General features: G+C 41.8%; 1 protein-coding gene across 2 annotated transcripts in view; it reads left to right on the top strand.

Annotated features, from left to right (window-relative positions):
• The first annotated feature begins 685 nt into the window (after nucleotides 1-685).
• The window catches only part of LOC311145843 (E3 ubiquitin-protein ligase pellino homolog 2-like), a 61,630-nt gene continuing 37,539 nt past the window's right edge, over nucleotides 686-24,776 (top strand). For both annotated transcript variants that reach the window (XM_084182176.1, XM_084182175.1), the window contains exon 1: nucleotides 686-1,008. In XM_084182176.1, the coding sequence (XP_084038302.1) occupies nucleotides 932-1,008 (77 nt within the window). In that variant the 5' untranslated portion in view covers nucleotides 686-931. The remainder of the gene's footprint in view (nucleotides 1,009-24,776) is intronic.

Raw genomic sequence — 24,776 nt, 5'->3', positions numbered from 1 at the left:
GTATCCTGCATTCTGATAATAAGTCAATATGTTTAGCCATAGTCATGTGCACTGCCACCTACTTCTGTCCACAAAAAAATACATTCCTGATGCGTTTTTGGGATACTCCCCTTACGGACACGTCCAGGCACCGCATTCCAGCCTAAAGAATCATACAGCACTGGTGCACCCTGCAAGCTATATTAACATAGGAATCCACTTGGACCCCCTGCCCATAATTGGACAGGTCTCGTCTAAGTCTACGCTATTATGGTCTGAAAATAAGAAAAAATAGGCCTACAAACGCGTGAGTTTCAAACGTTCTGTTCTTTCAAAATAATGTGAATGTGGCAGTGTGAAACTTGAAAGCTATGATCTCTTTAAGAATTGCCAGATTGTACTCTTTGTTTACATAATAGAAGGCTTCATTCTAACCATGCCCATGTGAGATATCGAACAAGGGAAGTCTGTTCTACTTTGTCGAATTTCTTTGATGAAAATGTATTATAGAAATGAAATGATGAAAAATAAAAGATCAAATCAATATATCAGCATACATTGATAAAGTGTTTGGTAAATAAATGGGTCCAAAAAAAGTGATGTGCGGAATATGTCTAAAGGTCCCCCCTATATAAAGTAAAGGACAGCTGAATGGTATGGTCCACCCCTGCGCCTTGCTGTTTATGCATTCGATTTTAGAGCGGATTGAACTGGCAAGTTGCTTTAATTACGACTCGCTTGTGACATGTCTGACAAAAAATAAAATATATTCGATTAATTTAAGAAAGACTGCGCTATATAGTTGTAAAGACGTTTGCGACGTGATATAGTGTGAAATGGCAGCTGCTTACACCCTTTGAAGGGAATTTCTTGTGATCTTTTCCTTCTGAATTTGGGCGAGTGCTTTGAGATCGAGGGGCGCCTGCTGTCCATTGAAGTAAGAAGAAACCTCATGTTTTCGCCAAGCCAGGAGGAGCACTGCGCCCCGACAAAAGACCCAATAAAATACGGGGAGATGGTAGTATTAGGGTAAGTTGAAGAAAGGATTGTGTATTTTCTAAAGTCAACAAGTTTAGCTAGCTAACATTTGGTAGGCTATTAGAAAAAGTCGAGGCTATGTTTGTGAACGCCAGAACTTTTTTCCAGCACTCAAAACACGGGCTGGAGTTAACTTCTCTTTTCTGTGAAGAAATATTCATGGTTTACGTTGATTTAGCTTTCGACAAAACGTTTACATGTACACAAATAATTCGATACTAAACTAATTCAAATCAACGTTTATTTGTCACATGCGCCGAATACGAAAATCGTAGACTTTACCGTGAAATGCTTACGAGCCCTTACCCAACAATGCAGTTAAAAAGTAAGAAAATTAACAAAGATGAAAAGGAAATAGTAACACAATAAAATAAGGTAGTTGGGGTGAATGATTGAGGTAATATGTACATTACCAGTCAAAAGTTTGGACACCTCATTCAGTGGGTTTTCTTTATTTGTTTTACATTGTAGAATAATAGTGAAGACATCGAAACTATGAAATAACACATGGAATCATGTAGTAACCAAAAAAGTGATAAACAAATGAACATATATTTGAGATTCTTCAAATAGCCATGAGGACCACCACAGGAATGGAAGACCCAGAGTGGACCTGCCTTCAGAAATTGTAGCCCAAATAAATGCTTCACAGAGTTCAAGTCACAGACACATCTCAACATCAACTGTTCAGAGGGGACTGTGTGAATCAGGCCTTCATGGTTGAATTGCTGCAAAGAAACCACTACTATAGGACACCAATAATAATAAGAGACCTGCTTGGGCCAAGAAACATGCGCAATGGACATTAGACCTGTGGAAATGTGTCCTTTGGTCTGGAGTGCAAATTTGAGATTTTTGGTTCCAACCGCCGTGTGTCTTTGTGAGACGCGGTGTGGGTGAACAGAGGATCTCCGCATGTGTAGTTCCCACTGTAAAGCATGGAGGTGTTATGGTGTGGGGGTGCTTTGCTGGTGACACTGTCTGTGATTTATTTAGAATTCAAGGCACACTTAACCAGCATGGCTACCACAGCATTCTGCAGTGATACGCCATCCCATCTGGTTTGGGCTTAGTGGAGCTGTCATTTGTTTTTCAACAGGACAGTGACCCAACACACCTCCAGGCTGTGTAAGGGCTATTTAACCAAGAAGGAGAGTGATGGAGTGCTGCATCAGATGACCTGGCCTCCACAATCCCCCAACCTCAACCCAGTTGAGATGGTTTGGGATGAATCGAACGGCAGAGTGAAGGAAAAGCAGCCAACAAGTGCTAAGCATATGTGGGAACTCCTTCGAAACTGTTGTAAAACTATTCCAGGTGAAGCTGGTTGAGAGAATGCCCAGAGTGTGTAAAGATGTCATCAAGGGAAAGGGTGGCTATTTTGAAGAATCTGAAATAGAAAATATATTTAGATTTGTTTTAACACTTATTTTTTTGTTGTTGCTTACTACATGATTCCATATGTGTTATTTCATAGTTTTGATGTCTTCACTATTATTCTACAATGTAGAAAATAGTAAAAATAAAGAAAAACCCTTGAATGAGTAGGTGTGTCCAAACTTTTGACTCGAACTGTACATGTAGGTTTGGTTAAGTGATTGATTGAAGTACTAACTATGTACATGTAGGTAGGTGGTGAATAGCAGAAAGTCCAGGTAGCCATTTAATAACTCTTCAGCAGTCTTATGGCTTTGGGGTAGAAGCTATTCAGGAGCCTTTTGGTCCCAGAATTGGCACTCTGGTGCCGGGTGGTAGCAGAGAGAACAGACCGACTTGGGTGGCTGGAGACTTTGACAATATTTAGGGCCTTCTTCTGACACTGCCTGGTATAGAGGTCCTGGATGACAGGGAGCTCGGCCCCAGTGGTGTACTGGGCCGTACACACTACCCTCTGTAGCGCCTTGCGGTCGGATGTAGAGCAGTTGCCGTACCAAGTGGTGATGCAGCCAGTCAAGATGCTCTCAACGGTGCAGCTGTAGAACTTTTTGAGGATCTGAGGGCCCATGCCAAAAACATTTCATCCTCCTGAGGGGGAAGAGGCGTTGTGGTGCCCTCTTCATGTGTTGGTGTGTTTGGACAATAATAGGTCCTTAGTGATGTGGACACTGAGGAACTTGAAGCTCTCGACTGTCTCCTCTACAGCCCGTTGATTTGATCAGCTCATTTGTCTTGCTGATGTTGAGGGAGAGGTTGTTGTCCTGATACCACACTGCCAGGTCTCTGACCTCCTCCCTGTAGGCTGTCTCATCGTCGTTGTTGATCAGGCCTACCACCGTCGTGTCATCAGCAAACTTAATGATGGTGTTGGAGTCGCGTGCGGCCACGCAGTCGTGGGTGAACAGGGAGTACAGGAGGGGGCTAAGCACGCACCCCTGAGGAGCCCCTGTGTTGAGGGTCAGCGTGGCGGATGTCTTGTTGCCTACCCTCACCAACTGCAGTGGGAGGGGTTTAATCCCATGGTCCTTAGCTTAGTGATGAGCTTGGAGGGCACTTGTGTTTAATGTAGCTGTAGTCGAACAGCATTCTCACGTAGGTGTTCCTTTTGTCCAGTTGGTAACGGGCAGTATGGAGTGCAATAGAGACTGCGTCATCTGTGGATCTGTTGGGGCGGTATGAGAATTGTAGTGGGTCCAGGGTGTCTGGGAGGATGGTGTTGATGTGAGCCACGACCAGCCTTTGAAATAATTTCATGGCTACAGATGCGAATGCTACGGGGCTGTAGTCATTTAGACAGGTTACCTTGGCGTTCTTGGGAATGGGGACTATGGTGGTCTGCTTGAAACATGTGGGTATTACAGACACTTGCTAGCTGGTCAAAGCATGCTCAAAGTATGCGTCCTGGTAATCCGTCTGAATGTTAACCTGTTTTTAAAGGTCTAACTCACATCAGCTACGGAGAGCGTGATCACACAGTTATCCGGAACAGCTGGTGCTCTCATGCATGCTTCAGTGTTGCTTGCCTCGATGCGATCATAGAAGGCATTTAGCTTGACTGGTAGACTCGTGTCACTGGGCAGCTCGTGGTTGGTTTTCTCTTTGTAATCCGTGATAGTTTCCAAGCCCTGCCACATCTGACGAACGTCAGAGCTGGTGTAGTAGGATTTGATCTTAGTCCTGTAATGACACTTTGCTTGTTTGATGGTTCGTCGGAGGGCGTAGCAGGATTTCGTATAAGCGTCCGGATTTGTCTCCCACTCCTAGAAAGCTGCAGCTCTAGCCTTTAGCTTCCATGGCTTCTGGTTAGGATATGTACGTACGGTCACTGTGGGGACTACGTCGTCGATGTACTTATTAATGAAACCAGTGACTGATGTGGTAAACTCCTCAAGGATGAGTCCCGGAACATATTCATATCTGTGCTAGCGAAAACAGTCCTGTAGCTTAGCATCCGCTTCATCTGACCATTTCTGTGTTGAGCGCATCACTTGTACTTCCTGTTTCAAGTTTTTGCTTGTAAACAGGAATTATCTATGCATTATTATAGTCACTTTACCCCTACCTACATGTACAAATTACCTTGACTAACCTGTACCCCCCACACATTGACCCGGTACCCCCTGTATATAGCCTCATTATTGTTATTTTGTGTTACTTTTTATTATTTTTTACTTTAGTTTATTTAGTAAATATTTTCTAAACTCTTTCTTGAACTGCATTGTTTTTTTATTATAAAAAGAAAAAAATGGTTTTTAATATAATTAAATTATTCCTTTTTATTTTTTGAACTGCATTGTTGGTTAAGGGCTCGTAAGTAAACATTTCACGGTAAGTTCTACACCTGTTGTATTCCACAGACCACTTCTCAGTTCCTATGCTTCCTGGCTGATGTTTTGGTCACTTTTGAATGCTGGCGGTGCTTTCACTCTAGTGGTAGCATGAGACGGAGTCTACAACCCACACAAGTGGCTCAGGTAGTGCAGTTCATCCAGGATGGCACATCAATGCGAGCTGTGGCAAGAAGGTTTGCTGTGTCTGTCAGCGTAGTGTCCAGAGCATGGAGGCGCTACCAGGAGACAGGCCAGTACATCAGGAGACGTGGAGGAGGCCGTAGGAGGGCAACAACCCAGCAGCAGGACTGCTACCTCCGCCTTTGTGCAAGGAGGAGCAGGAGGAGCACTGCCAGAGCCCTGCAAAATGACCTCCAGCAGGCCACAAATGTGCATGTGTCTGCTCAAACGGTCAGAAACAGACTCCATGAGGGTGGTATGAGGGCCCGACGTCCACAGGTGGGGGTTGTGCTTACAGCCCAACACCGTGCAGGACGTTTGGCATTTGCCAGGGAACACCAAGATTGGCAAATTCGTCATGGTGTGGGGTGGCATTTCTTTGGGGGGCCGCACAGCCCTCCATGTGCTCGCCAGAGGTAGCCTGACTGCCATTAGGTACCAAGATGAGATCCTCAGACCCCCTGTGAGACCATATGCTGGTGCGGTTGGCCCTGGGTTCCTCCTAATGCAAGACAATGCTAGACCTCATGTGGCTGGAGTGTGTCAGCAGTTCCTGCAAGAGGAAGGCATTGATGCTATGGTTGGCCCGCCCGTTCCTCAGACCTGAATCCAATTGAGCACATCTGGGACATCATGTCTCGCTCCATCCACCAATGCCACGTTGCACCACAGACTGTCCAGGAGTTGGCGGATGCTTTAGTCCAGGTCTGGGAGGAGATCCCTCAGGAGACCATCCGCCACCTCATCAGGAGCATGCCCAGGCGATGTAGGGAGGTCATACAGGCACGTGGAGGCCACACACACTACTGAGCCTCATTTTAACTTGTTTTAAGGACATTACATCAAAGTTGGATCAGCCTGTAGTGTGGTTTTCCACTTTAATTTTGAAGGTGACTCCAAATCCAGACCTCCATGGGTTGATACATTTGATTTCCATTGATAATTTTTGTGTGATTTTGTTGTCAGCACATTCAACTATGTAAAGAAAAAAGTATTTAATAAGATTATTTCATTCATTCAGATCTAGGATGTGTTATTTTAGTGTTCCCTTTATTTTTTTGAGCAGTGTATGTATTGGATAATGGCACAATCATTTAGGCATTTTTGGGCTTGGGCTCATAATATATTTGATGTAGGGCTTCTAAAATGTATTTAATATGTATCATCAGGCTCAGGTAGTCAGGCTTGAAATGTATTTCAAATCTCTAATCAAATCCAGACATTGGCCTATTTATAAGTTTTTGAATTACACTTCCGGTTTTGGGCGGAAATACCGGGTTACCCGGGAGAAACGTTTTTATTTTTTTTCTCAAGATGGAACGTTTGTAAAATACCGGGAAAATACTCAACCCTAGTGCCAACTTTAAAATAAAAAATATTTTTGAAAATATATATATGCATACATACATACTACCGTTCAAAAGTTTGGGGTCACTTAGAAATGTCCTTGTTTTCGAAAGAAAAGCATTTTTTTGTCCATTACAATAACATCAAATTGATCAGAAATACAGTGTAGACATTGTTAATGTTGTAAATGTCTATTGTAGCTGGAAACTGCTTTTTTTTATTTTATTTTTTTTATTGAATAACAACATAGGCGTACAGAGGCCCATTATCAGCAACCATCAGTCCTGTGTTCCAATGGCATGTTGTGTTTGCTAATCCAAGTTGATCATTTTAAAAGGCTAATTGATCATTAGAAAACCATTTTGCAATTATGTTAGCACAGCTGAAAACTGTTGTGCTGATTAAAGAAGCAATACAACTGTCCTTCTTGAGACTAGTTGAGTATCTGGCGCATCAGCAATTGTGGGTTCGATTACAGAATTAAAAAGGCCAGAAACAAATAACTTTCTTCTGAAACTCGTCAGTCTACTGAAGATCTCGTACAACGCTGTGTACTACTCCCTTCACAGAACAACGCAAACTGGCTCTAACCAGAATAGAAAGAGGAGTGGGAGGCCCCGGTACACAACTGAGCAAGAGGACAAATATCTCAGACTGGCCAATAAAAAGAAAAGATTAAGATGGGCAGTCTGAGAGATGGCTTTTTCTTTGCAACTCTGCCTAGAAGGTCAGCATCCCCGAGTTGCCTCTTCACTGTTGACGTTGATACTGGTGTTTTGTGGGTACTATTTAATGAAGCTGCCAGTTGAGGACCTGTGAGGCGTCTGTTTCACAAACTAGACACTAATGTATTTGCCCTCTTATTCAGTTGTGCACTGGGGCCTCCCACTCCTCTTTCTATTCTGGTTAGAGACAGTTTGTGCTGTTCTGTGAAGGGAGTAGTACACAGCGTTGTACGAGATCTTCAGTAGACTGACGAGTTTCAGAAGAAAGTTATTTGTTTCTGGCCATTTTAATTCTGTAATCGAACCCACAATTGCTGATGCGCCAGATACTCAACTAGTCTCAAGAAGGACAGTTGTGCTGATTTAAAGAAGCAAATACAACAGTTTTCAGCTGTGCTAACATAATTGCAAAATGGTTTTCTAATGATCAATTAGCCTTTTAAAATGATCAACTTGGATTAGCAAACACAACGTGCCATTGGAACACAGGACTGATGGTTGCTGATAATGGGCCTCTGTACGCCTATGTAGATATTCCATTAAAAATCAGCCATTTCCATCTAAAATAGACATTTACAACATTAACAATGTCTACACTGTATTTCTGATCAATTTGATGTTATTGTAATGGACAAAAAAAATTGCTTTTCTTTCGTAAACAAGGACATTTCTAAGTGACCCCAAACCTTTGAACGGTGTGTGTGTGTATATATATATTTTATTTATTTATTTGAGGGATAGATCAGCTTTAATACTGCAGATAGCTTCTAACCATATGTTTTTTTTATTTTTTTCTCTCGCAAAAATAAAAGAAACAAAAAATATTTCCCTTTATTACTTTCCAACCTCACCACCCCTTCCCTAATTGGAGTAAACTAGTGAACAACAACGCTTAGGCATCTATTTCTAGCTTATACATTTTATGGACACAGTCAATTTTACAATAATTATATATTTTACAAATATACAGTGGGGAGAACAAGTATTTAATACACTGCCGATTTTGCAGGTTTTCCTACTTACAAAGCATGTAGAGGTCTGTAATTGTTATCATAGGTACACTTCAATTGTGAGAGACGGAATCTAAAACAAAAATCCAGAAAATCACATTGTATGATTTTTAAGTAATTAATTTGCATTTTATTGCATGACATAACATTTTACATTTTACTCATTTAGCAGACGCTCTTATCCAGAGCGACTTACAGTTAGTGAATACATATTTCTTTATACTGGCCCCCCGTGGGAATCGAACCCACAACCCTGGCGTTGCAAACGCCATGCTCTATCAACTGAGCTACATCCCTGCCGGCCATTCCCTCCCCTACCCTGGACGACGCTGGGCCAATTGTGCGCCGCCCATGAGTCTCCCGGTCGCGGCCGGCTGCGACAGAGCCTGGATTCGAACCAGGATCTCTAGTGGCACAGTTAGCACTGCGATGCAGTGCCTTAGACCACTGCGCCACTCAGGAGACATAAGTATTTGATACATCAGAAAAGCAAAACTTAATATTTGGTACAGAAACCTTTGTTTGCAATTACAGATATCATACGTTTCCTGTAGGTCTTGACCAGGTTTGCACACACTGCAGCAGGGATTTTGGCCCACTCCTCCATACAGACCTTCTCCAGATCCTTCAGGTTTCGGGGCTGTCACTGGGCAATACGGACTTTCAGCTCCCTCCAAAGATTTTCTATAGGGTTCAGGTCTGGAGACTGGCTAGGCCACTCCAGGACCTTGAGATCCTTCTTACGGAGCCACTCCTTAGTTGCCCTGGCTGTGTGTTTCGGGTCATTGTCATGCTGGAAGACCCAGCCACCACCCATCTTCAATGCTCTTAATGAGGGAAGGAGGTTGTTGGCCAAGAACTTGCGATACATGGCCCCATCCATCCTCCCCTCAGTCGTCCTGTCCCCTTTGCAGAAAAGCATCCCCAAAGAATGATGTTTCCACCTCCATGCTTCACGGTTGGGATGGTGTTCTTGGGGTTGTACTCATCCTTCTTCTTCCTCCAAACACGGCGAGTGGAGTTTAGACCAAAAAGCTCTATTTTTGTCTCATCAGACCACATGACCTTCTCCCATTCCTCCTCTGGATCATCCAGATGGTCATTGGCAAACTTCAGACGGGACATGCGCTGGCTTGAGCAGGGGGACCTTGCGTGCGCTGCAGGATTTTAATCCATGACGGCGTAGTGTGTTACTAATGGTTTTCTTTGAGACTGTGGTCCCAGCTCTCTTCAGGTCATTGACCAGGTCCTGCCGTGTAGTTCTGGGCTGATCCCTCACCTTCCTCATGATCATTGATGCCCCACGAGGTGAGATCTTGCATGGAGCCCCAGACCGAGGGGTGATTGACCGTCATCTTGAACTTCTTCCATTTTCTAATAATTGCGCCAACAGTTGTTGCCTTCTCACCAAGCTGCTTGCCTATTGTCCTGTAGCCCATCCCAGCCTTGTGCAGGTCTACAATTTTATCCCTGATGTCCTTACACAGCTCTCTGGTCTTGGCCATTGTGGAGAGGTTGGAGTCTGTTTGAGTGTGTGGACAGGTGTCTTTTATACAGGTAACGAGTTCAAACAGGTGCAGTTAATACAGGTAATGAGTGGAGAACAGGAGGGCTTCTTAAAGAAAAACTAACAGGTCTGTGAGAGCCGGAATTCTTACTGGTTGGTAGGTGATCAAATACTTATGTCATGCAATAAAATGCAAATTAATTACTTAAAAATCATACATTGTGTTTTTCTGGATTTTTGTTTTAGATTCCGTCTCTCACAGTTGAAGTGTACCTATGATAAAAATTACAGACCTCTACATGCTTTGTAAGTAGGAAAACCTGCAAAATCGGCAGTGTATCAAATACTTGTTCTCCCCACTGTATATTTCCCTCTACCCTCAACCTCTCCGATCATTTTCATGATGTCCATCCGGTTTGCATCTATATGCCATATCTTTCTAACTGTGCTCTTTCACAAAAGCTCTCAACCTATATACTTACTATGGACACGATGCTTTACAATAGTTATCTTGTTGTTATTAGTTGTTGTTGTTATTAGTCCCATCCTTCAGCTCCATTCAACACCTCCCATCTCTTAACACATCCATATTTGATTTTTATTTGCCATATAGTTTTCAACTGTACTGTGATGTTTCACAAATGTTCTGAACCCTTCTATTCTCATTGTTTCTACAGATTGTGAATTGAAAATAAACATTTTTGCTAATAGTATTATAATATTATTGATCGATTGACTATGACTTTTCAGATCACCCAGTAGTGCTATCTGCAGGGTTAGCGCCAGGTAAATATTGCAATCCTTCAGCCATTGCTGGACCTGTGACCAAAAACAAGCTACAAATGGACAGTACCAAAACAAATGATCTAATGATTCTCTCTTCGCAGCAAAATCTGCAGAGCTGGGAAGATTGTATCCCCCATATAAATAACATTCTATTGGTAGCAAGAATTTTGTATAATTGAACAGTTTTGAATCCGGCGTCGTTTTGTGTATCAGTTCATAAACACTATGCCATGGAATCGGTACGTCAAAAATCTCTTCCCAACTATTTTGCAATCTATATGGGACGGCTGTCATACCTTTTGTTACTTAAATGAAACTGGTATAGTTTTTTATTTATCACAATTTTCTTTAACCAATTATATTCTTTAATGCAGGGCCGACAGACAAGTTCCTTACTTTTCCCCCTTCCACTTTCCTCTTCCATTTTTGCGGTAGTGCTGCAATTATTTGGTTGTATTTTGGGGTAGAGCAGACATTTCCATATGTTTTTGTTAGCTGCATGTGCGACAACTCCACCAGTCCTACCTATGATATCATTTACGAAGATTATACCTATTTTTGGCAGCATTATTTGTTCTGTTGTTTCTGGAGGATTAAATTGAAATTGCAACCAACTTTCTATGGCTTGTTTTAGAAATTGTGATATTTGGGAGATTATTTCATTTTCAAATAACTGAAAGTGAGAGGTTGTAATCTGAATAAAGGGGAAAAGGCCATTCTTGAACATGGGGTGAGACAATCTTACTGATTTGCTAGAGAACCAGTTCGGATTTAAGTATAACTTTTGTAGGACTGAAGCTATTAGTGATAGGTGTAATGCTTTAATATTTAATCATTTCTGTCCTCCATATTCATTATATAAATAGGCCCGTTTAATTTTGTCTGGCTTGCCGTTCCAAATAAAATTTGAATATTTTTTTCTCATAATTTAAACTGTTCGCTAGGTGTAGGCAAGACCATAAGCAAATAGGTAAACTGGGATAATACTAAAGAGTTAATCAGTGTGTATTTACCTTTCCATGGTAGCAAGATCTTATCTATTTTTGCTAACTTTCTATTAAAATGTATTGGAGTGAGATCATTTATTTAATTTGGGATATGTATTCCAAGTATATCCACATCACCATCAGACCATTTTATTGGTAAGCTACATGGTAATGTAAAATTTTTATTTTTTATAGTGATCCAATACGTAATAAAGTACATTTGTCATAATTTGGTTGTAATCCAGAGAGGTTAGAAAATGTATATAGATCCTCTGAGGCTGTGGAGGGATTCAAATTGTGGATTTAAAAGAAAACATGAACCATCAGCGTACAATGACACCTTTTGTTTTTAAGCCCTGGATTTCTAATCCCTTGATATTATTGTTGGATCTGATTTTAATAGCTAACATTTCAATGGCCATAATAAATAGATATGCCGATAATGGACAACCTTGTTTTACTCCTCTTGACAGTTTTTAAAACTTTCTGAGAAATAGCCATTATTTACTATTTTACACCTAGGGTTACTAGACATGATTTTAACCCATTTTATAAGAGATTCTCCAAAATTGAAATGCTCCAGGCATTTATATATAAACTCAAGTCGTACTTTATCAAATGCCTTTTCAAAGTCTGCTATGAATAGCAGGCCTGGTTTCGCAGATTGTCATACTGTTCTATTGTTTCCAGTACCTGCCTTATATTATCTCGTAGAAATGTATGCACGCATGACTAAGTTGCTTTGGATAAAAGCGTCTGCTAAATGGCTTAATAATAATAATAATAATAATAATATCTCCAATGTATCGTCCATGTAAAAAACATGTCTGATTAGAATGAATAATGTCCGAAATACCTTTTTTAATTCTATGTGCTATACATTTTGCTAGAATTTTTGCATCACAACACTGAAGTGTAAGGTGCCACCAATTTTTTTTTAATGGACTGTATCTTTATGTCCCACTCGTATCCTGTTTAAGTAATAATGAAACCAAACATTCAAATACCGTTATAAAAGTTAAAGTAAAAACCCAAACCGGTTTGTGCATCAATACGTGTGTGTGTGTAGTAAAATACGGTATACTGCCCAGCCGTACTTGGCTGTGACAACAAATTATTTGCACGATTATCTAATTTGTTACCCGACCTGCTAACACTGACCGTAAAGCTGTAGCAATATACTTTTATCACTGTTTGTTTCCCCCTAGCTTTTTTTGCCGGTTAGCTGGCTGGCTAGCGAGAAGTTAATCTTGATCTAATTTGCTACTCTTAGATATGTTGCGTAACTACTTCCAGTCTTTGCCTGCCCTTGAACAGTCTAAGTATTTAGAAAAGTTAGCTTGTTAGCTTGCCTACACTACCGTTCAAAAGTTTGGGGTCACTTAGAAATGTCCTTGTTTTCCATGAAAACATACATGAAATGAGTTTGAATAGGAAATATACAGTGGGAAAAAAAGTATTTAGTCAGCCACCAATTGTGCAAGTTCTCCCACTTAAAAAGATGAGAGAGGCCTGTAATTTTCATCATAGGTACACGTCAACTATGACAGACAAAATGAGGGAAAGAAATCCATAAAATCACATTGTAGGATTTTTTATGAATTTATTTGCAAATGATGGTGGAAAATAAGTATTTGGTCAATAACAAAAGTTTCTCAATACTTTGTTATATACCCTTTGTTGGCAATGACACAGGTCAAACATTTTCTGTAAGTCTTCACAAGGTTTTCACACACTGTTGCTGGTATTTTGGCCCATTCCTCCATGTAGATCTCCTCTAGAGCAGTGATGTTTTGGGGCTGTCGCTGGGCAACAGACTTTCAACTCCCTCCAAAGATTTTCTATGGGGTTGAGATCTGGAGACTGGCTAGGCCACTCCAGGACCTTGAAATGCTTCTTACGAAGCCACTCCTTCGTTGCCCGGGCGGTGTGTTTGGGATCATTGTCATGCTGAAAGACCCAGCCACGTTTCATCTTCAATGCCCTTGCTGATGGAAGGAGGTTTTCACTCAAAATCTCACGATACATGGCCCCATTCATTCTTTCCTTTACACGGATCAGTTGTCCTGGTCCCTTTGCAGAAAAACAGCCCCAAAGCATGATGTTTCCACCCCCATGCTTCACAGTAGGTATGGTGTTCTTTGGATGCAACTCAGCATTCTTTGTCCTCCAAACACGACGAGTTGAGTTTTTACCAAAAAGTTCTATTTTGGTTTCATCTGACCATATGACATTCTCCCAATCCTCTTCTGGATCATCCAAATGCACTCTAGCAAACTTCAGACGGGCCTGGACATGTACTGGCTTAAGCAGGGGGACACGTCTGGCACTGCAGGATTTGAGTCCCTGGCGGCATAGTGTGTTACTGATGGTAGGCTTTGTTACTTTGGTCCCAGCTCTCTGCAGGTCATTCACTAGGTCCCCCCGTGTGGTTCTGGGATTTTTGCGTGGAGCCGCAGATCGAGGGAGATTATCAGTGGTCTTGTATGTCTTCCATTTCCTAATAATTGCTCCCACAGTTGATTTCTTCAAACCAAGCTGCTTACCTATTGCAGATTCAGTCTTCCCAGCCTGGTGCAGGTCTACAATTTTGTTTCTGGTGTCCTTTGACAGCTCTTTGGTCTTGGCCATAGTGGAGTTTGGAGTGTGACTGTTTGAGGTTGTGGACAGGTGTCTTTTATACTGATAACAAGTTCAAACAGGTGCCATTAATACAGGTAACGAGTGGAGGACAGAGGAGCCTCTTAAAGAAGAAGTTACAGGTCTGTGAGAGCCAGAAATCTTGCTTGTTTGTAGGTGACTAAATACATTTTTTCCCCACTGTAGCTAAATGCATAGGACATGTAGTCATTGACAAGGTTAGAAAATAATGATTTTTAATATAAATAATACTTGTGTCCTTCAAACTTTGCTTTTGTCAAATAATCCTCCATTTGCAGCAATTACAGCCTTGCAGACCTTTGGCATTCTAGTTGTCAATTTGTTGAGGTAATCTGAAGAGATTTCACCCCATGCTTCCTGAAGCACCTCCCACAAATTGGCTTGGCTTGATGGGCACTTCTTACGTACCATACGGTCAAGCTGCTCCCACAACAGCTCAATAGCGTTGAAATCCGGTGACTGTGCTGGCCACTCCATTATAGACAGAATACCAGCTGACTGCTTCTTCCCTAAATAGTTATTGCATAGTTTGGAGCTGTGCTTTGGGTCATTGTCCTGTTGTAGGAGGAAATTGGCTCCAATCAAGTGCCGTCCACAGGGTATGGCATGGCGTTGCAAATTGGAGTGATAGCCTTCCTTCTTCAAGATCCCTTTTACCCTGTACAAATCTCCCACTTTACCACCACCAAAGCACCCCCAGACCATCACATTGCCTCTACCATGCTTGACAGATGGCATCAAGCACTCCTCCACCATCTTTTCATTTGGTCTGCGTCTCACAAATGTTCTTCTTTGTGATCCGAACACCTCAAACTTCGATTCGTCTGTCCATAACACTTTTTTCCAATCTTCCTCTGTCCAGTGTCTGTGTTCTTTTGCCCATCTTAATCTTTTCTTTTTATTGGCCAGTCTGAGATATGGCTTTTTCTTTGCAACTCTGCCTAGGTCAGCATCCCAGAGTCGCCTCTTCACTGTTGACTTTGAGACCGGTGTTTTGCGGGTACTATTTAATGAAGCTGCCAGTTGAGGACCTGTGAGGCGTGTGTTTCTCAAACTAGACACTAATGTATTTCTCCTCTTGCTCAGTTGTGCACCGGGGCCTCCCACTCCTCTTTCTATTCTGGGTAGAGCCAGTTTGCGCTGTTCTGTGAAGGGAGTAGTACACCGCGTTGTACAAGATCTTCAGTTTCTTAGCAATTTCTCGCATGGAATAGCCTTCATTTCTCAGAACAAGAATAGACTGACGAGTTTCAGAAGAAAGTTATTTGTTTCTGGCCATTTTAATTCTGTAATCGAACCCACAATTGCTGATGCTCCAGATACTCAACTAGTCTCAAGAAGGCCAGTTGTATTGCTTCTTTAATCAGCACAACAGTTTTCAGCTGTGCTAACATAATTGCAAAAGGGTTTTCTAATGATCAATTAGCCTTTATAAATGATCAACTTGGATTAGCAAACACAACGTGCCATTGGAACACAGGACTGATGGTTTCTGATAATGGGCCTCTGTACGCCTATGTAGATATTTCATTTAAAAAGTCAGCCGTCCCATGACTTTGACTCAAGTCTGACTCGAGTCACCATTTTGTTGACTTGAGACTCGGGACTCAACTTTGATTTGAGACTGATGACATGAAATGATCTGGCCAGGTTTTGAAACATTTTGAGACCCATTTCGTGTTTCCGTTGAGTACTCTCCGTGCATCCAGAGATGGTAGCCGCAGCATCGCTCTTGCAAAAGAAACGTGCAACAGATCAGGCTAGTGAAATGCATATTTGGCCTTTTGCCTGGTCCTAATCCAGGCACTTGTCATCTCCCGTCTGGATTGCTGCAACTCGCTGTTGGCTGAGCTCCCTGCCTGTGCCATTAAACCCCTACAACTCATCCAGAATGCTGCAGCCCGTCTGGTGTTCATCCTTCCCAAGTTCTCTCACGTCACCCCGCTCCTCCGCACACTCCACTGGCTTCCAGTTGAAGCTCGCATCTGCTACAAGATCATGGTGCTTGCCTACGGAGCTGTGAGGGGAATAGCACCTCCTTACCTTCAGGCTCTGATCAGTCCCTACACCCAAACGAGGGCATTGCGTTCTTCCACCTCTGGCCTGCTGGTCCCCCTACCTCTGCGGAAGCACAGTTCCCGCTCAGCCCAGTCAAAACTGTTCGCTGCTCTGGCACCCCAATGGTGGAACAAGCTCCCTCGCGACGCCAGGACAGCGGAGTCACTGACCACCTTCCGGAGACACTTGAAACCCTACCTCTTTAAGGAATACCTGGGATAGTATAAAAGTAATCATGTTGGTTGCTTTTCCTTCACTCTGCGGTCCAAGTCTTAGATCATTGGTCACCATAGCAACACCCACCCGTAGTATGCGTTCCAGCAGGTATATCTCACTGGTCATCCCCAAAGCCAACACCTCCTTTGACCGCCATTCCTTCCAGTTCTCTGCTGCAAATGACTGGAACGAACTGAAAAGATCTCTGAAGCTGGAGACACTTATCTCCCGCACTAACTTTAAGCATCAGTTGTCAGAGCAGCTTGCCGATTACTGCACCTGTACACAGCCCATCTGTAATTAACCCACCCAACTACCTCATCCCCATATTGTTATTTACATTGTTATTTATTTTGCTCATTTGCACCCCAGTGTCTCTATTTGCACATCTATCACTCCAGTGTTAGGCCATAATAGTAAATTGTAATTATTTTGCACTATTTATTGCCTTACCTCCATAACTTACTACATTTGCACACACTGTATATAGATTTTCTATTGTGTTATTGATTGTACGTTTTGTTTATTCCATATGTAACGCTGTTGTTTTTATCGCACTGCTTTGCTTTATCTTGGCCAGGTCGCAGTTGTAAATGAGAACTTGTTCTCAACTGGCTTACCTGGTTAAATAAAGGTGAAATAAAAAAAATGACAATGACCCAAAAAATTGTTTTTGGGTCATTGTCATGTTGAAAAACAAATGATGGTCCCACTAAGCGCAAACCAGATAGGATGGCGTATAACTGCAGAATGCTGTGGTAGCCATGCTGGTTAAGTGTGCCTTGAATTCTAAATAAATCACAGACAGTGTCACCAGCAAAGCACCATCACACCACCTCCTCCATGCTTCACGGTGGGAACCACACATGCGGAGATCATCCGTTCACCTACTCTGCGTCTCACAAGGACACAGTTGTTGGAACCAAAAATCCAATATTTGGACTCATCATACCAAAGGACAGATTTCCACCGGTCTAATGTCCATTGCTCGTGTTTCTTGGCCCAAGCAAGTCTCTTCTTCTGATTGGTGTCCTTTAGTAGCAGTTTCTTTGCAGCAATTTGACCATGAAGGCCTGATTTCACGCAGTCTCCTCTGAACAATTGATGTTGAGACGTGTCTGTTACTTGAACTCTGAAGCATTTATTTGGGCTGCAATCTGAGGTGCAGTTAACTCTAAGGAATTTATCCTCTGCAGCAGAGGTAACTCTGGGTCTTCCTTTCCTGTGGCGGTCCTCATGAGCCAGTTTCATCATAGCGCTTGATGGTGTTTGCGACTGCACTTGAAGAAACGTTCAAAGTTCATGACATTTCCGTATTGACTGACCTTCATGTCTTAAAGTAATCATGGACTGTTTTTTCTCTTTGCTTATTTGAGCTGCTCTTTACCTAATATGGACTTGTTCTTTTACCAAATAGGGCTATCTTCTGTATACCACCCCTACTTTGTCACAACACAACTGATTGGCTCAAACGCATTAAGAAGGAAAGATATTCCACAAATATAACTTTTAACAAGGCACACCTATTAATTGAAATCCTGGTGACTAACTCATGAAGCTGGTTGAGAGAATGCCAAGAGTGTGCAAAGCTGTCAAGGCAAAGGGTGGCTACTTTGAATAATCTCAAATATAAAATACATTTTGATTTGTTTATCACTTTTTTGGTTACTACATGATTCCATATGTGTTATTTCATAGTTTTGATATCTTCACTATTATTCTACAATGTGGAAAATAGGAAAAATAAAGAAAAACCATTGAATGAGTAGGTGTGTCCAAACTTTTGACAATTCATCTGATCACTCATGACATTCTGGAGTATATGCTGGAAAAGGCATTGGTCGTCACCAAACTGTCCTTGGATGGTTGGGAGAAGTTGCTCTCGGAGGATGTGTTGGTACCATTCTTTATTCATGGCTGTGTTCTTAGGCAAAATTGTGAGTGAGCCCACTCCCTTGGCTGAGAAGCAACCCCACACATGAATGGTCTCAGGATGCTTTACTGACACAGGACTGATGGTAGCGCTCACCTTGTCTTCTCCGGACAAGGTGTTTTCCGGATGCCCCAAACAATCGGAAAGGGGATTCGTCAGAGAAAATGACTTTACCCCAGTCCTCAGCAGTCCAATCCCTCTACCTTTTGCAGAACATCAGTCTGTCCCTGATTTTTTATTTTTTTTTTCCTGGAGAGAAGTGGCTTCTTTGCTGCCCTTCTTGACACCAGGCCATCCTCCAAAAGTCTTTGCCTCACTGTGCGTGCAGATGCACTCACACCTGCCTGCTGCCATTCCTGAGCAAGCTCTGCACTGGTGGTGCCCCGATCCCGCAGCTGAATCAACTTTAGGAGATGGTCCTGGCACTTGCTGGACTTTCTTGGGCGCCCTGACGCTGCCTTCACAACAGTTGAACCTCTCCCCTTGAAGTTCTAGATCAGGGGTGTCAAACTCATTTTAGCTCAGGGGCCACATGGAGGAAAATCTATTCCCAAGTGGGCCGGACCGGAAAAATCACGATATATATATATATATATATCTATCTCTCTTAAAAACAACAACTTCAGATTGTTTTCTTTGTTTTAATACGATCAACATACAACATAAAGCTGGAGCCTGAGGACAGTGTGTCCAAAATAGTACAAGCACAACATCACTATTAATCATAAAACACGTCAAGTTTATTTGAAAATTCTAAAGAAAAAGAACACACAAACACACTGCCTCAGTGATTAACAGAACTGTTTCACAGATCACAGAACTATATCAGGGTGTCATTTCTCAGGCAGAAATGTAGATAAAAATAATGAAATCCTGTTCCCCAAACAAGTGCAAGAACCACAGAGTCAAGAATAGGTTAAATATACAAATAAAATAAAATCAATTAAAAACAATAGCACATCAACATAAAAACATATAAACATAAATCTGAAAGCGTTGCTCAAACTCCCGTAACAGTCCCGTTATTTTATCTTTGAACCGCTTCATGTCTGCCACATGTTGGGTCGCGCACACATTTTTCAGACAGGGGAAGTGAGCTGCATCACCACCGGCAAGTTGCGTCTCCCACAATGACAGCTTCAACTTGAAAGAACGTATGCTGTCATAATACTGCGTGACAACTTTGTTGCGCCCTTGCAGCTGTTTGTTCAAGTTATTCAGGTGCTCTGTAACATCCACCATAAATGCAAGGTCCGGCATCCATTCTGCGGAATGAAATTCTAACACTGGTTTGCCCTTTTCTTCCATGAACTGTTCAATTTCTTCTCGTAAATCAAAGAAACGCCTCAGCACAGCACCTCGGCTTAACCATCTTACCTCAGTGTGGTATGGCAGGCCATAGATGTGGTCTTTCTCTCTGAGAAGGCTGTCAAACTGACGGTGATTCAGGCTTCTGGATCGGATGAAATTAACAGTTTGGATGACCACCTTCATGACGTTATCCATCTTTAATGACTTGCAACACAAAGCCTCCTGGTGCAAAATACAGTGAAAAGTCAAAAAATCACGTCCTCCATTTGCAGATTGCACTTTCTCTCTGAACTTTGTCACAACGCCTGCTTTTTTCCCGATCATTGAGGGCGCACCATCTGTAGCCAGGCTGACAGCGCGGGACCAGTCCACTCCGACCCTGTCCAGCGCGCCGTCGAGTGCGGTAAAAATATCAGCTGCTGTCGTTGTATCTGTCATCGGCACCAACTCCACGAACTCCTCGGTGACGGTCAATGTGTCATCAACTCCGCGGATGAAAAAATGGCCAGTTGTGCAACATCTGTAATGTCCGTGCTTTCATCAATTGCAACCGAAAACGCAATAAATTACTTTACTTTTTGCTTCAACTGGCTGTCCAAATCCACTGAAAGATTGGAAATCCTGTCTGCAACTGTGTTTCTTGTCAGGCTGATATTTGCAAAAGCCTTCCGCTTTTCAGGGCACACAATCTCCGCTGCCTTCATCATGCATGTTTTTACAAATTCACCCTCACTAAATGGTTTTGAAGCCACTGCGATTTCATTAGCAATGAGGTAGCTAGCTTTCACTGCAGCGTCACTGATGTCTCAGCTGTGAGTAAACACAGACTGCTGTTTCTTCAGACCCGCCAACAGTTCATTCACCTTCTCTCATCTCCGCTGTCCTTGAAAGTTGTCATATTTGTCGGCATGAAGACTCACATAGTGGCGACGAAGGTTATATTCTTTCAGCACTGCAACATGCTCTGAACACACCAAACATACAGCTTTCCCATTCAATTCCGTGATTAAATAGGATGACCATTTTTCTTGGAACACTCTGCACTCTGCGTCCACTTTTCTATTTTTTTGACAGAGACATATTGGGGCAATGAGGGTGCCAAAGCACATAATGTTAAAAGTAGAAGCCGTAATAAATATCGCGGGCAAAACAAAGTAGCTCATTGGCTGCACGTGCTTGACCTACTTGCTCTGCCCCGGTATAAACAGTTTGCTTGCTTAACACAATTGCTATTGCGCCATCCAGTGGACGCAATTGGAACAGCAGTTTATTTTATAGAAAAATTGCAGCGCATTTTTATACTTTACATACATATATATATATTTTTTTTTTATCATCTCGCGGGCCGGATTAAACCCGTTTGCGGGCCTGATCCGGCCCGCGGGCCGTACGTTTGACACCCCTGTTCTAGATGATCCCATAAATGATTGATTTAGGTACAATCTTACTAGCAGCAATATCCTTGCCTGTGAAGCCCTTTTTGTGCAAAGCAATGATGACTGCACGTGTTTCCTTGCAGGTAACCATGGTTAACAGAGGAAGAACAATGATTTAAAGCACCACCCTCCTTTTAAAGTTTCCAGTCTGTTATTCTAACTCAATCAGCATGACAGAGTGATCTCCAGCCTTGTCCTCGTCAACACTCTCACCTGTGTTAACGAGAGAATCACTGACATGATGGCAGCTGGTCCTTTTGTGGCAGGGTTGAAATGCAGTGGAAATGTTTTTTGGGATTAAGTTAATTTTCATGGCAAAGAGGGACTTTGCAATTATTTAATTGCAATTCATCTGATCACTCTCCATGACATTCTGGAGTATATGCAAATTGTCATCAAAACTGAGGCAGCAGACTTTGTGAAAATTTAGTATTTGTGTCATTCTCAAAACTTTTGTATGTAAAATTATTGTGGCGAGGGCGCACTGTAGGCGTGTCTCTCCACTATCACGGCAATCTCCTACCAGTGGAGAGCGCTTTGTTCTCTTGTTGAAATGTTTGCGGTTGCTTTCACACATTTAAATGCATATGTGCTAAATCTATATTCCATCTAATCCAACAATAATTGCTAGCATTTATATAATTCTAAAGCCGTACTGTTTATTGCAACACTGAAACATTTCTGTTTCATACGATACATTTTTGTTTAGCCTACCATTTCTTAACCTCTGAGTGGGCGCAATGTTTGTGCAAATGAATGTTCACAAGGCTCATGTTTTGTTTATTTAATTTACTGTATGGTTTCCTTTGTTCATATTTCCCGGGTTATGTCGGTGTTCCTTGTGTCTGTGCCCTATGCCTCTGTCATTCTGGTTGTGTGTAATAGGAGCACCTGCGCCTCAGTGCGTTTTAGAAAGAGGCTAGGTGGCCTGCGCCCCACGCTTTGGAGTCAGTATGTTGAATAAGAGAAAATGATTGTTCCATATTTGAATGGTGATGAAATATCATTACGTCTGATTTAAGACTAATGTACCAATGTAACAAGGGATATGGAAATTGCCTTTTACGTTGTAGAACCATTTTATTGGTTGTAATTGCCAATTGGGTAATTGTATGGTCCTGGGAGGGGCCAAGTGCTTATACAGTGTGTACCTGTTTTGAGCTCCTGTTAGACATATTCGATTTGGTTTTTTAAGGGGAGGCTGTGTAGTCTTGCCCTCCACTGTGTCCCTTCAGATAGGACATGCTAAGCCTGATACAGAAGCTATTTCTTTTGGGCTGTGTATATTTTGTAAATCTACTTGTATATTTTACAATTGAATCACCAAGACCTGTAAACAATTCTACACTCTGAGCACGTCAACCTGCCTTGCTTTCTGCCGATTTCATGCCCTTAAGACTGTTACAAGGTCTCTCTATTTTACAATTACATGATCAAAGTGTGTTGTAGACAAAATAATGAAAAGGGCTGTCTGGTAGCCTCAATAAATATGCAAAGATTTGCAGTCATTGCATGTATGGATTAATTTTTTACTTCACAAAAAAAACATCACTTGACTTGCTCTTCGAATGCACGACTTGGACTTGACTTGAGACTCGAACCTTGTCACTCAGTCCCACCTCTGGACAACTCTACCAAATTGCCCAAAGTAGCCTACTTGGTGAAATCTCCAGGTTTGCATAAATATCCAAATACAAAATAATATAGCTGTTATTTGGACGGATACAGTTCACTAGTCCTTACTACCAGCTAACTAGCAAGCTTTATGCAATACACATATCTAGTTAGATACAAACAAGCGTTAGCGACTTAACAGTAATGAAGTGCTTCGAACACACACGTGTATTGCGTAACTGGAGACCACAGTTTTCCATCATCATTGCGGCGAAATAGCTTGAAACCATGAGGTTAGTCTAACCTGGTCCTTGGGCAGTTGAAACTTAATTTGGTGGTCTTTTCTCCTACTATTGTTCAAACAAAACGGTATGCAACAGCTTTTCGGCATCAATATTTAGGGAGAATATTTAGGGTATTTATTAAGCCTTAGGGCACACACACAGCGTATGGGGATTTTGAATTGTATGGCGACACGAAGGGGAGAACCTGCTACATTAACAGCACATAACCACTGCCAAATAAATAATTGAAATGCATGATTTTAACCAGCTAAACTCAGGCTAACATGTCATCATGGTACACACAGCATTCAAAGGATGACTGCGGGCAACGCCACGCATTCACCGACCATTTTAACTGAGGAAAACAGATTTGTTTTATAGTAATTGTCTGATTGGGAACCAATTATTTCAATTTAGCATTATAAGTTTTATTGAGTACAGGCAGTAATACAGGAGTGAAATCGCATAGGGAGTCTCATCAGATCAAATGTTATCAACAAGCACAAGTAGAACAAAGATATATGGACAAACAGATAACAAATGTATCATTCAACATAAGATCCCACCTAAAACAATGACATGATCTGTCCAAATTAATCTCAGCTCAACTCCTCTCTACTCTCAACCTTCTCAAATCCCATTGGAGGTCTGAGGGGAGGAACCTTGGGTCCTCTGGGTTTAAAAAAAAGAGGCACAAAAGATGTGAGGAAAGATAAAATGGCACAGAGCTGTTGCATGTTTGCCTCTATGAAATTGCAGATGCCACTGTGGGACAATCCACGCCATTCGTCAGTATTATTGAGCCATAAGAAACTTTCCATATACCTTTTTTAGTTAAACGCATACAGTGGGCTCCAAAAGTAGCTAGGTTTCCATCCAATTGGCAACAGATTTTCATGCGAATATTCAAAAATCTGCATAAAGATAATATGCACGTTTTCCTGCTAGTGGTGTTTCCACCAAACAGTCTTGTTGCAGATAAAAGTCAGTGTGTGTGATGACGTAGTGCACACAATGTACTTTTTCACGTATGTTTACAAAAATCTAAAGTTCTGTGTTTTTCCATTGCGTTTTTTAACTCACACAAACGGTAAAATAGCAAATGTGCCTACTCTGGTCTTGGCACGTGCGCTCTAGCCAACAGCAGGTAGGCTAGTCTACATGATGAGATTATTATGGATATTATTTTTTTTCTCAAACGGCAGTCAAGCATCGATCATCATGTCATCAGAATAAGACACTCAATATTTATTGGAAAGGAGCATCAAGGTCACTGTGCACTTTCATCATAAATTATTTAATCTGTAGCCTAATAAACTGGATGGTTTCCCAAGTCGTCGTGGGAGGACCACACACCATATCATCGCGTGACTCCAAGTTTACTTAGATATAATGGTTATTACATCAATATTTGTGCATAAAGATGTGATTAATTTTAAACGCACAAAGATCCCACCATATTATCTGTCGGCATTTTATATAATTGTAACGAAACTGCCTGTTTCCATCACAGCTGGCGAGATGTTTTTTATACAGTATGACTTTACTTGCATAAAAACTGTGGATGGAAACGTGGTTAGTCCTGAATGAACGGTGAATAATGCGTGAGAAAGTTATAGGCATAAATATCATACCCCCCCCCAAAAAATGCTAACCTTCCTTGTTATTGTAATGGTGAGAGGTTAGCATATTGTGTGTCTAACGTTCTCACTCCTCATTATTCACAATTTCATTCAGGACTAACCTTAATCATGGTAGCATCCACATTTAATGTAGAAGTACTTAAACATTCTATTCTTATTTACAATAAAGGTGACTCCAAAATGACACACTACATTATTTACCATTCATTTCTATTGGGCACAAAATAATCTGAAACACAACCAAAACAAACAGCAAATGCATCCCAAAAATGTGTAGAGTCACAAGCTTGATGTA

This window comes from Coregonus lavaretus, assembly GCF_964263955.1.
Source record: "Coregonus lavaretus genome assembly, chromosome: 18".
NCBI lineage: Eukaryota > Metazoa > Chordata > Actinopteri > Salmoniformes > Salmonidae > Coregonus > Coregonus lavaretus.
The sequence above is the reverse complement of the archived record's forward strand: the minus strand, read 5'-3'. Positions and strand labels throughout refer to the sequence as shown.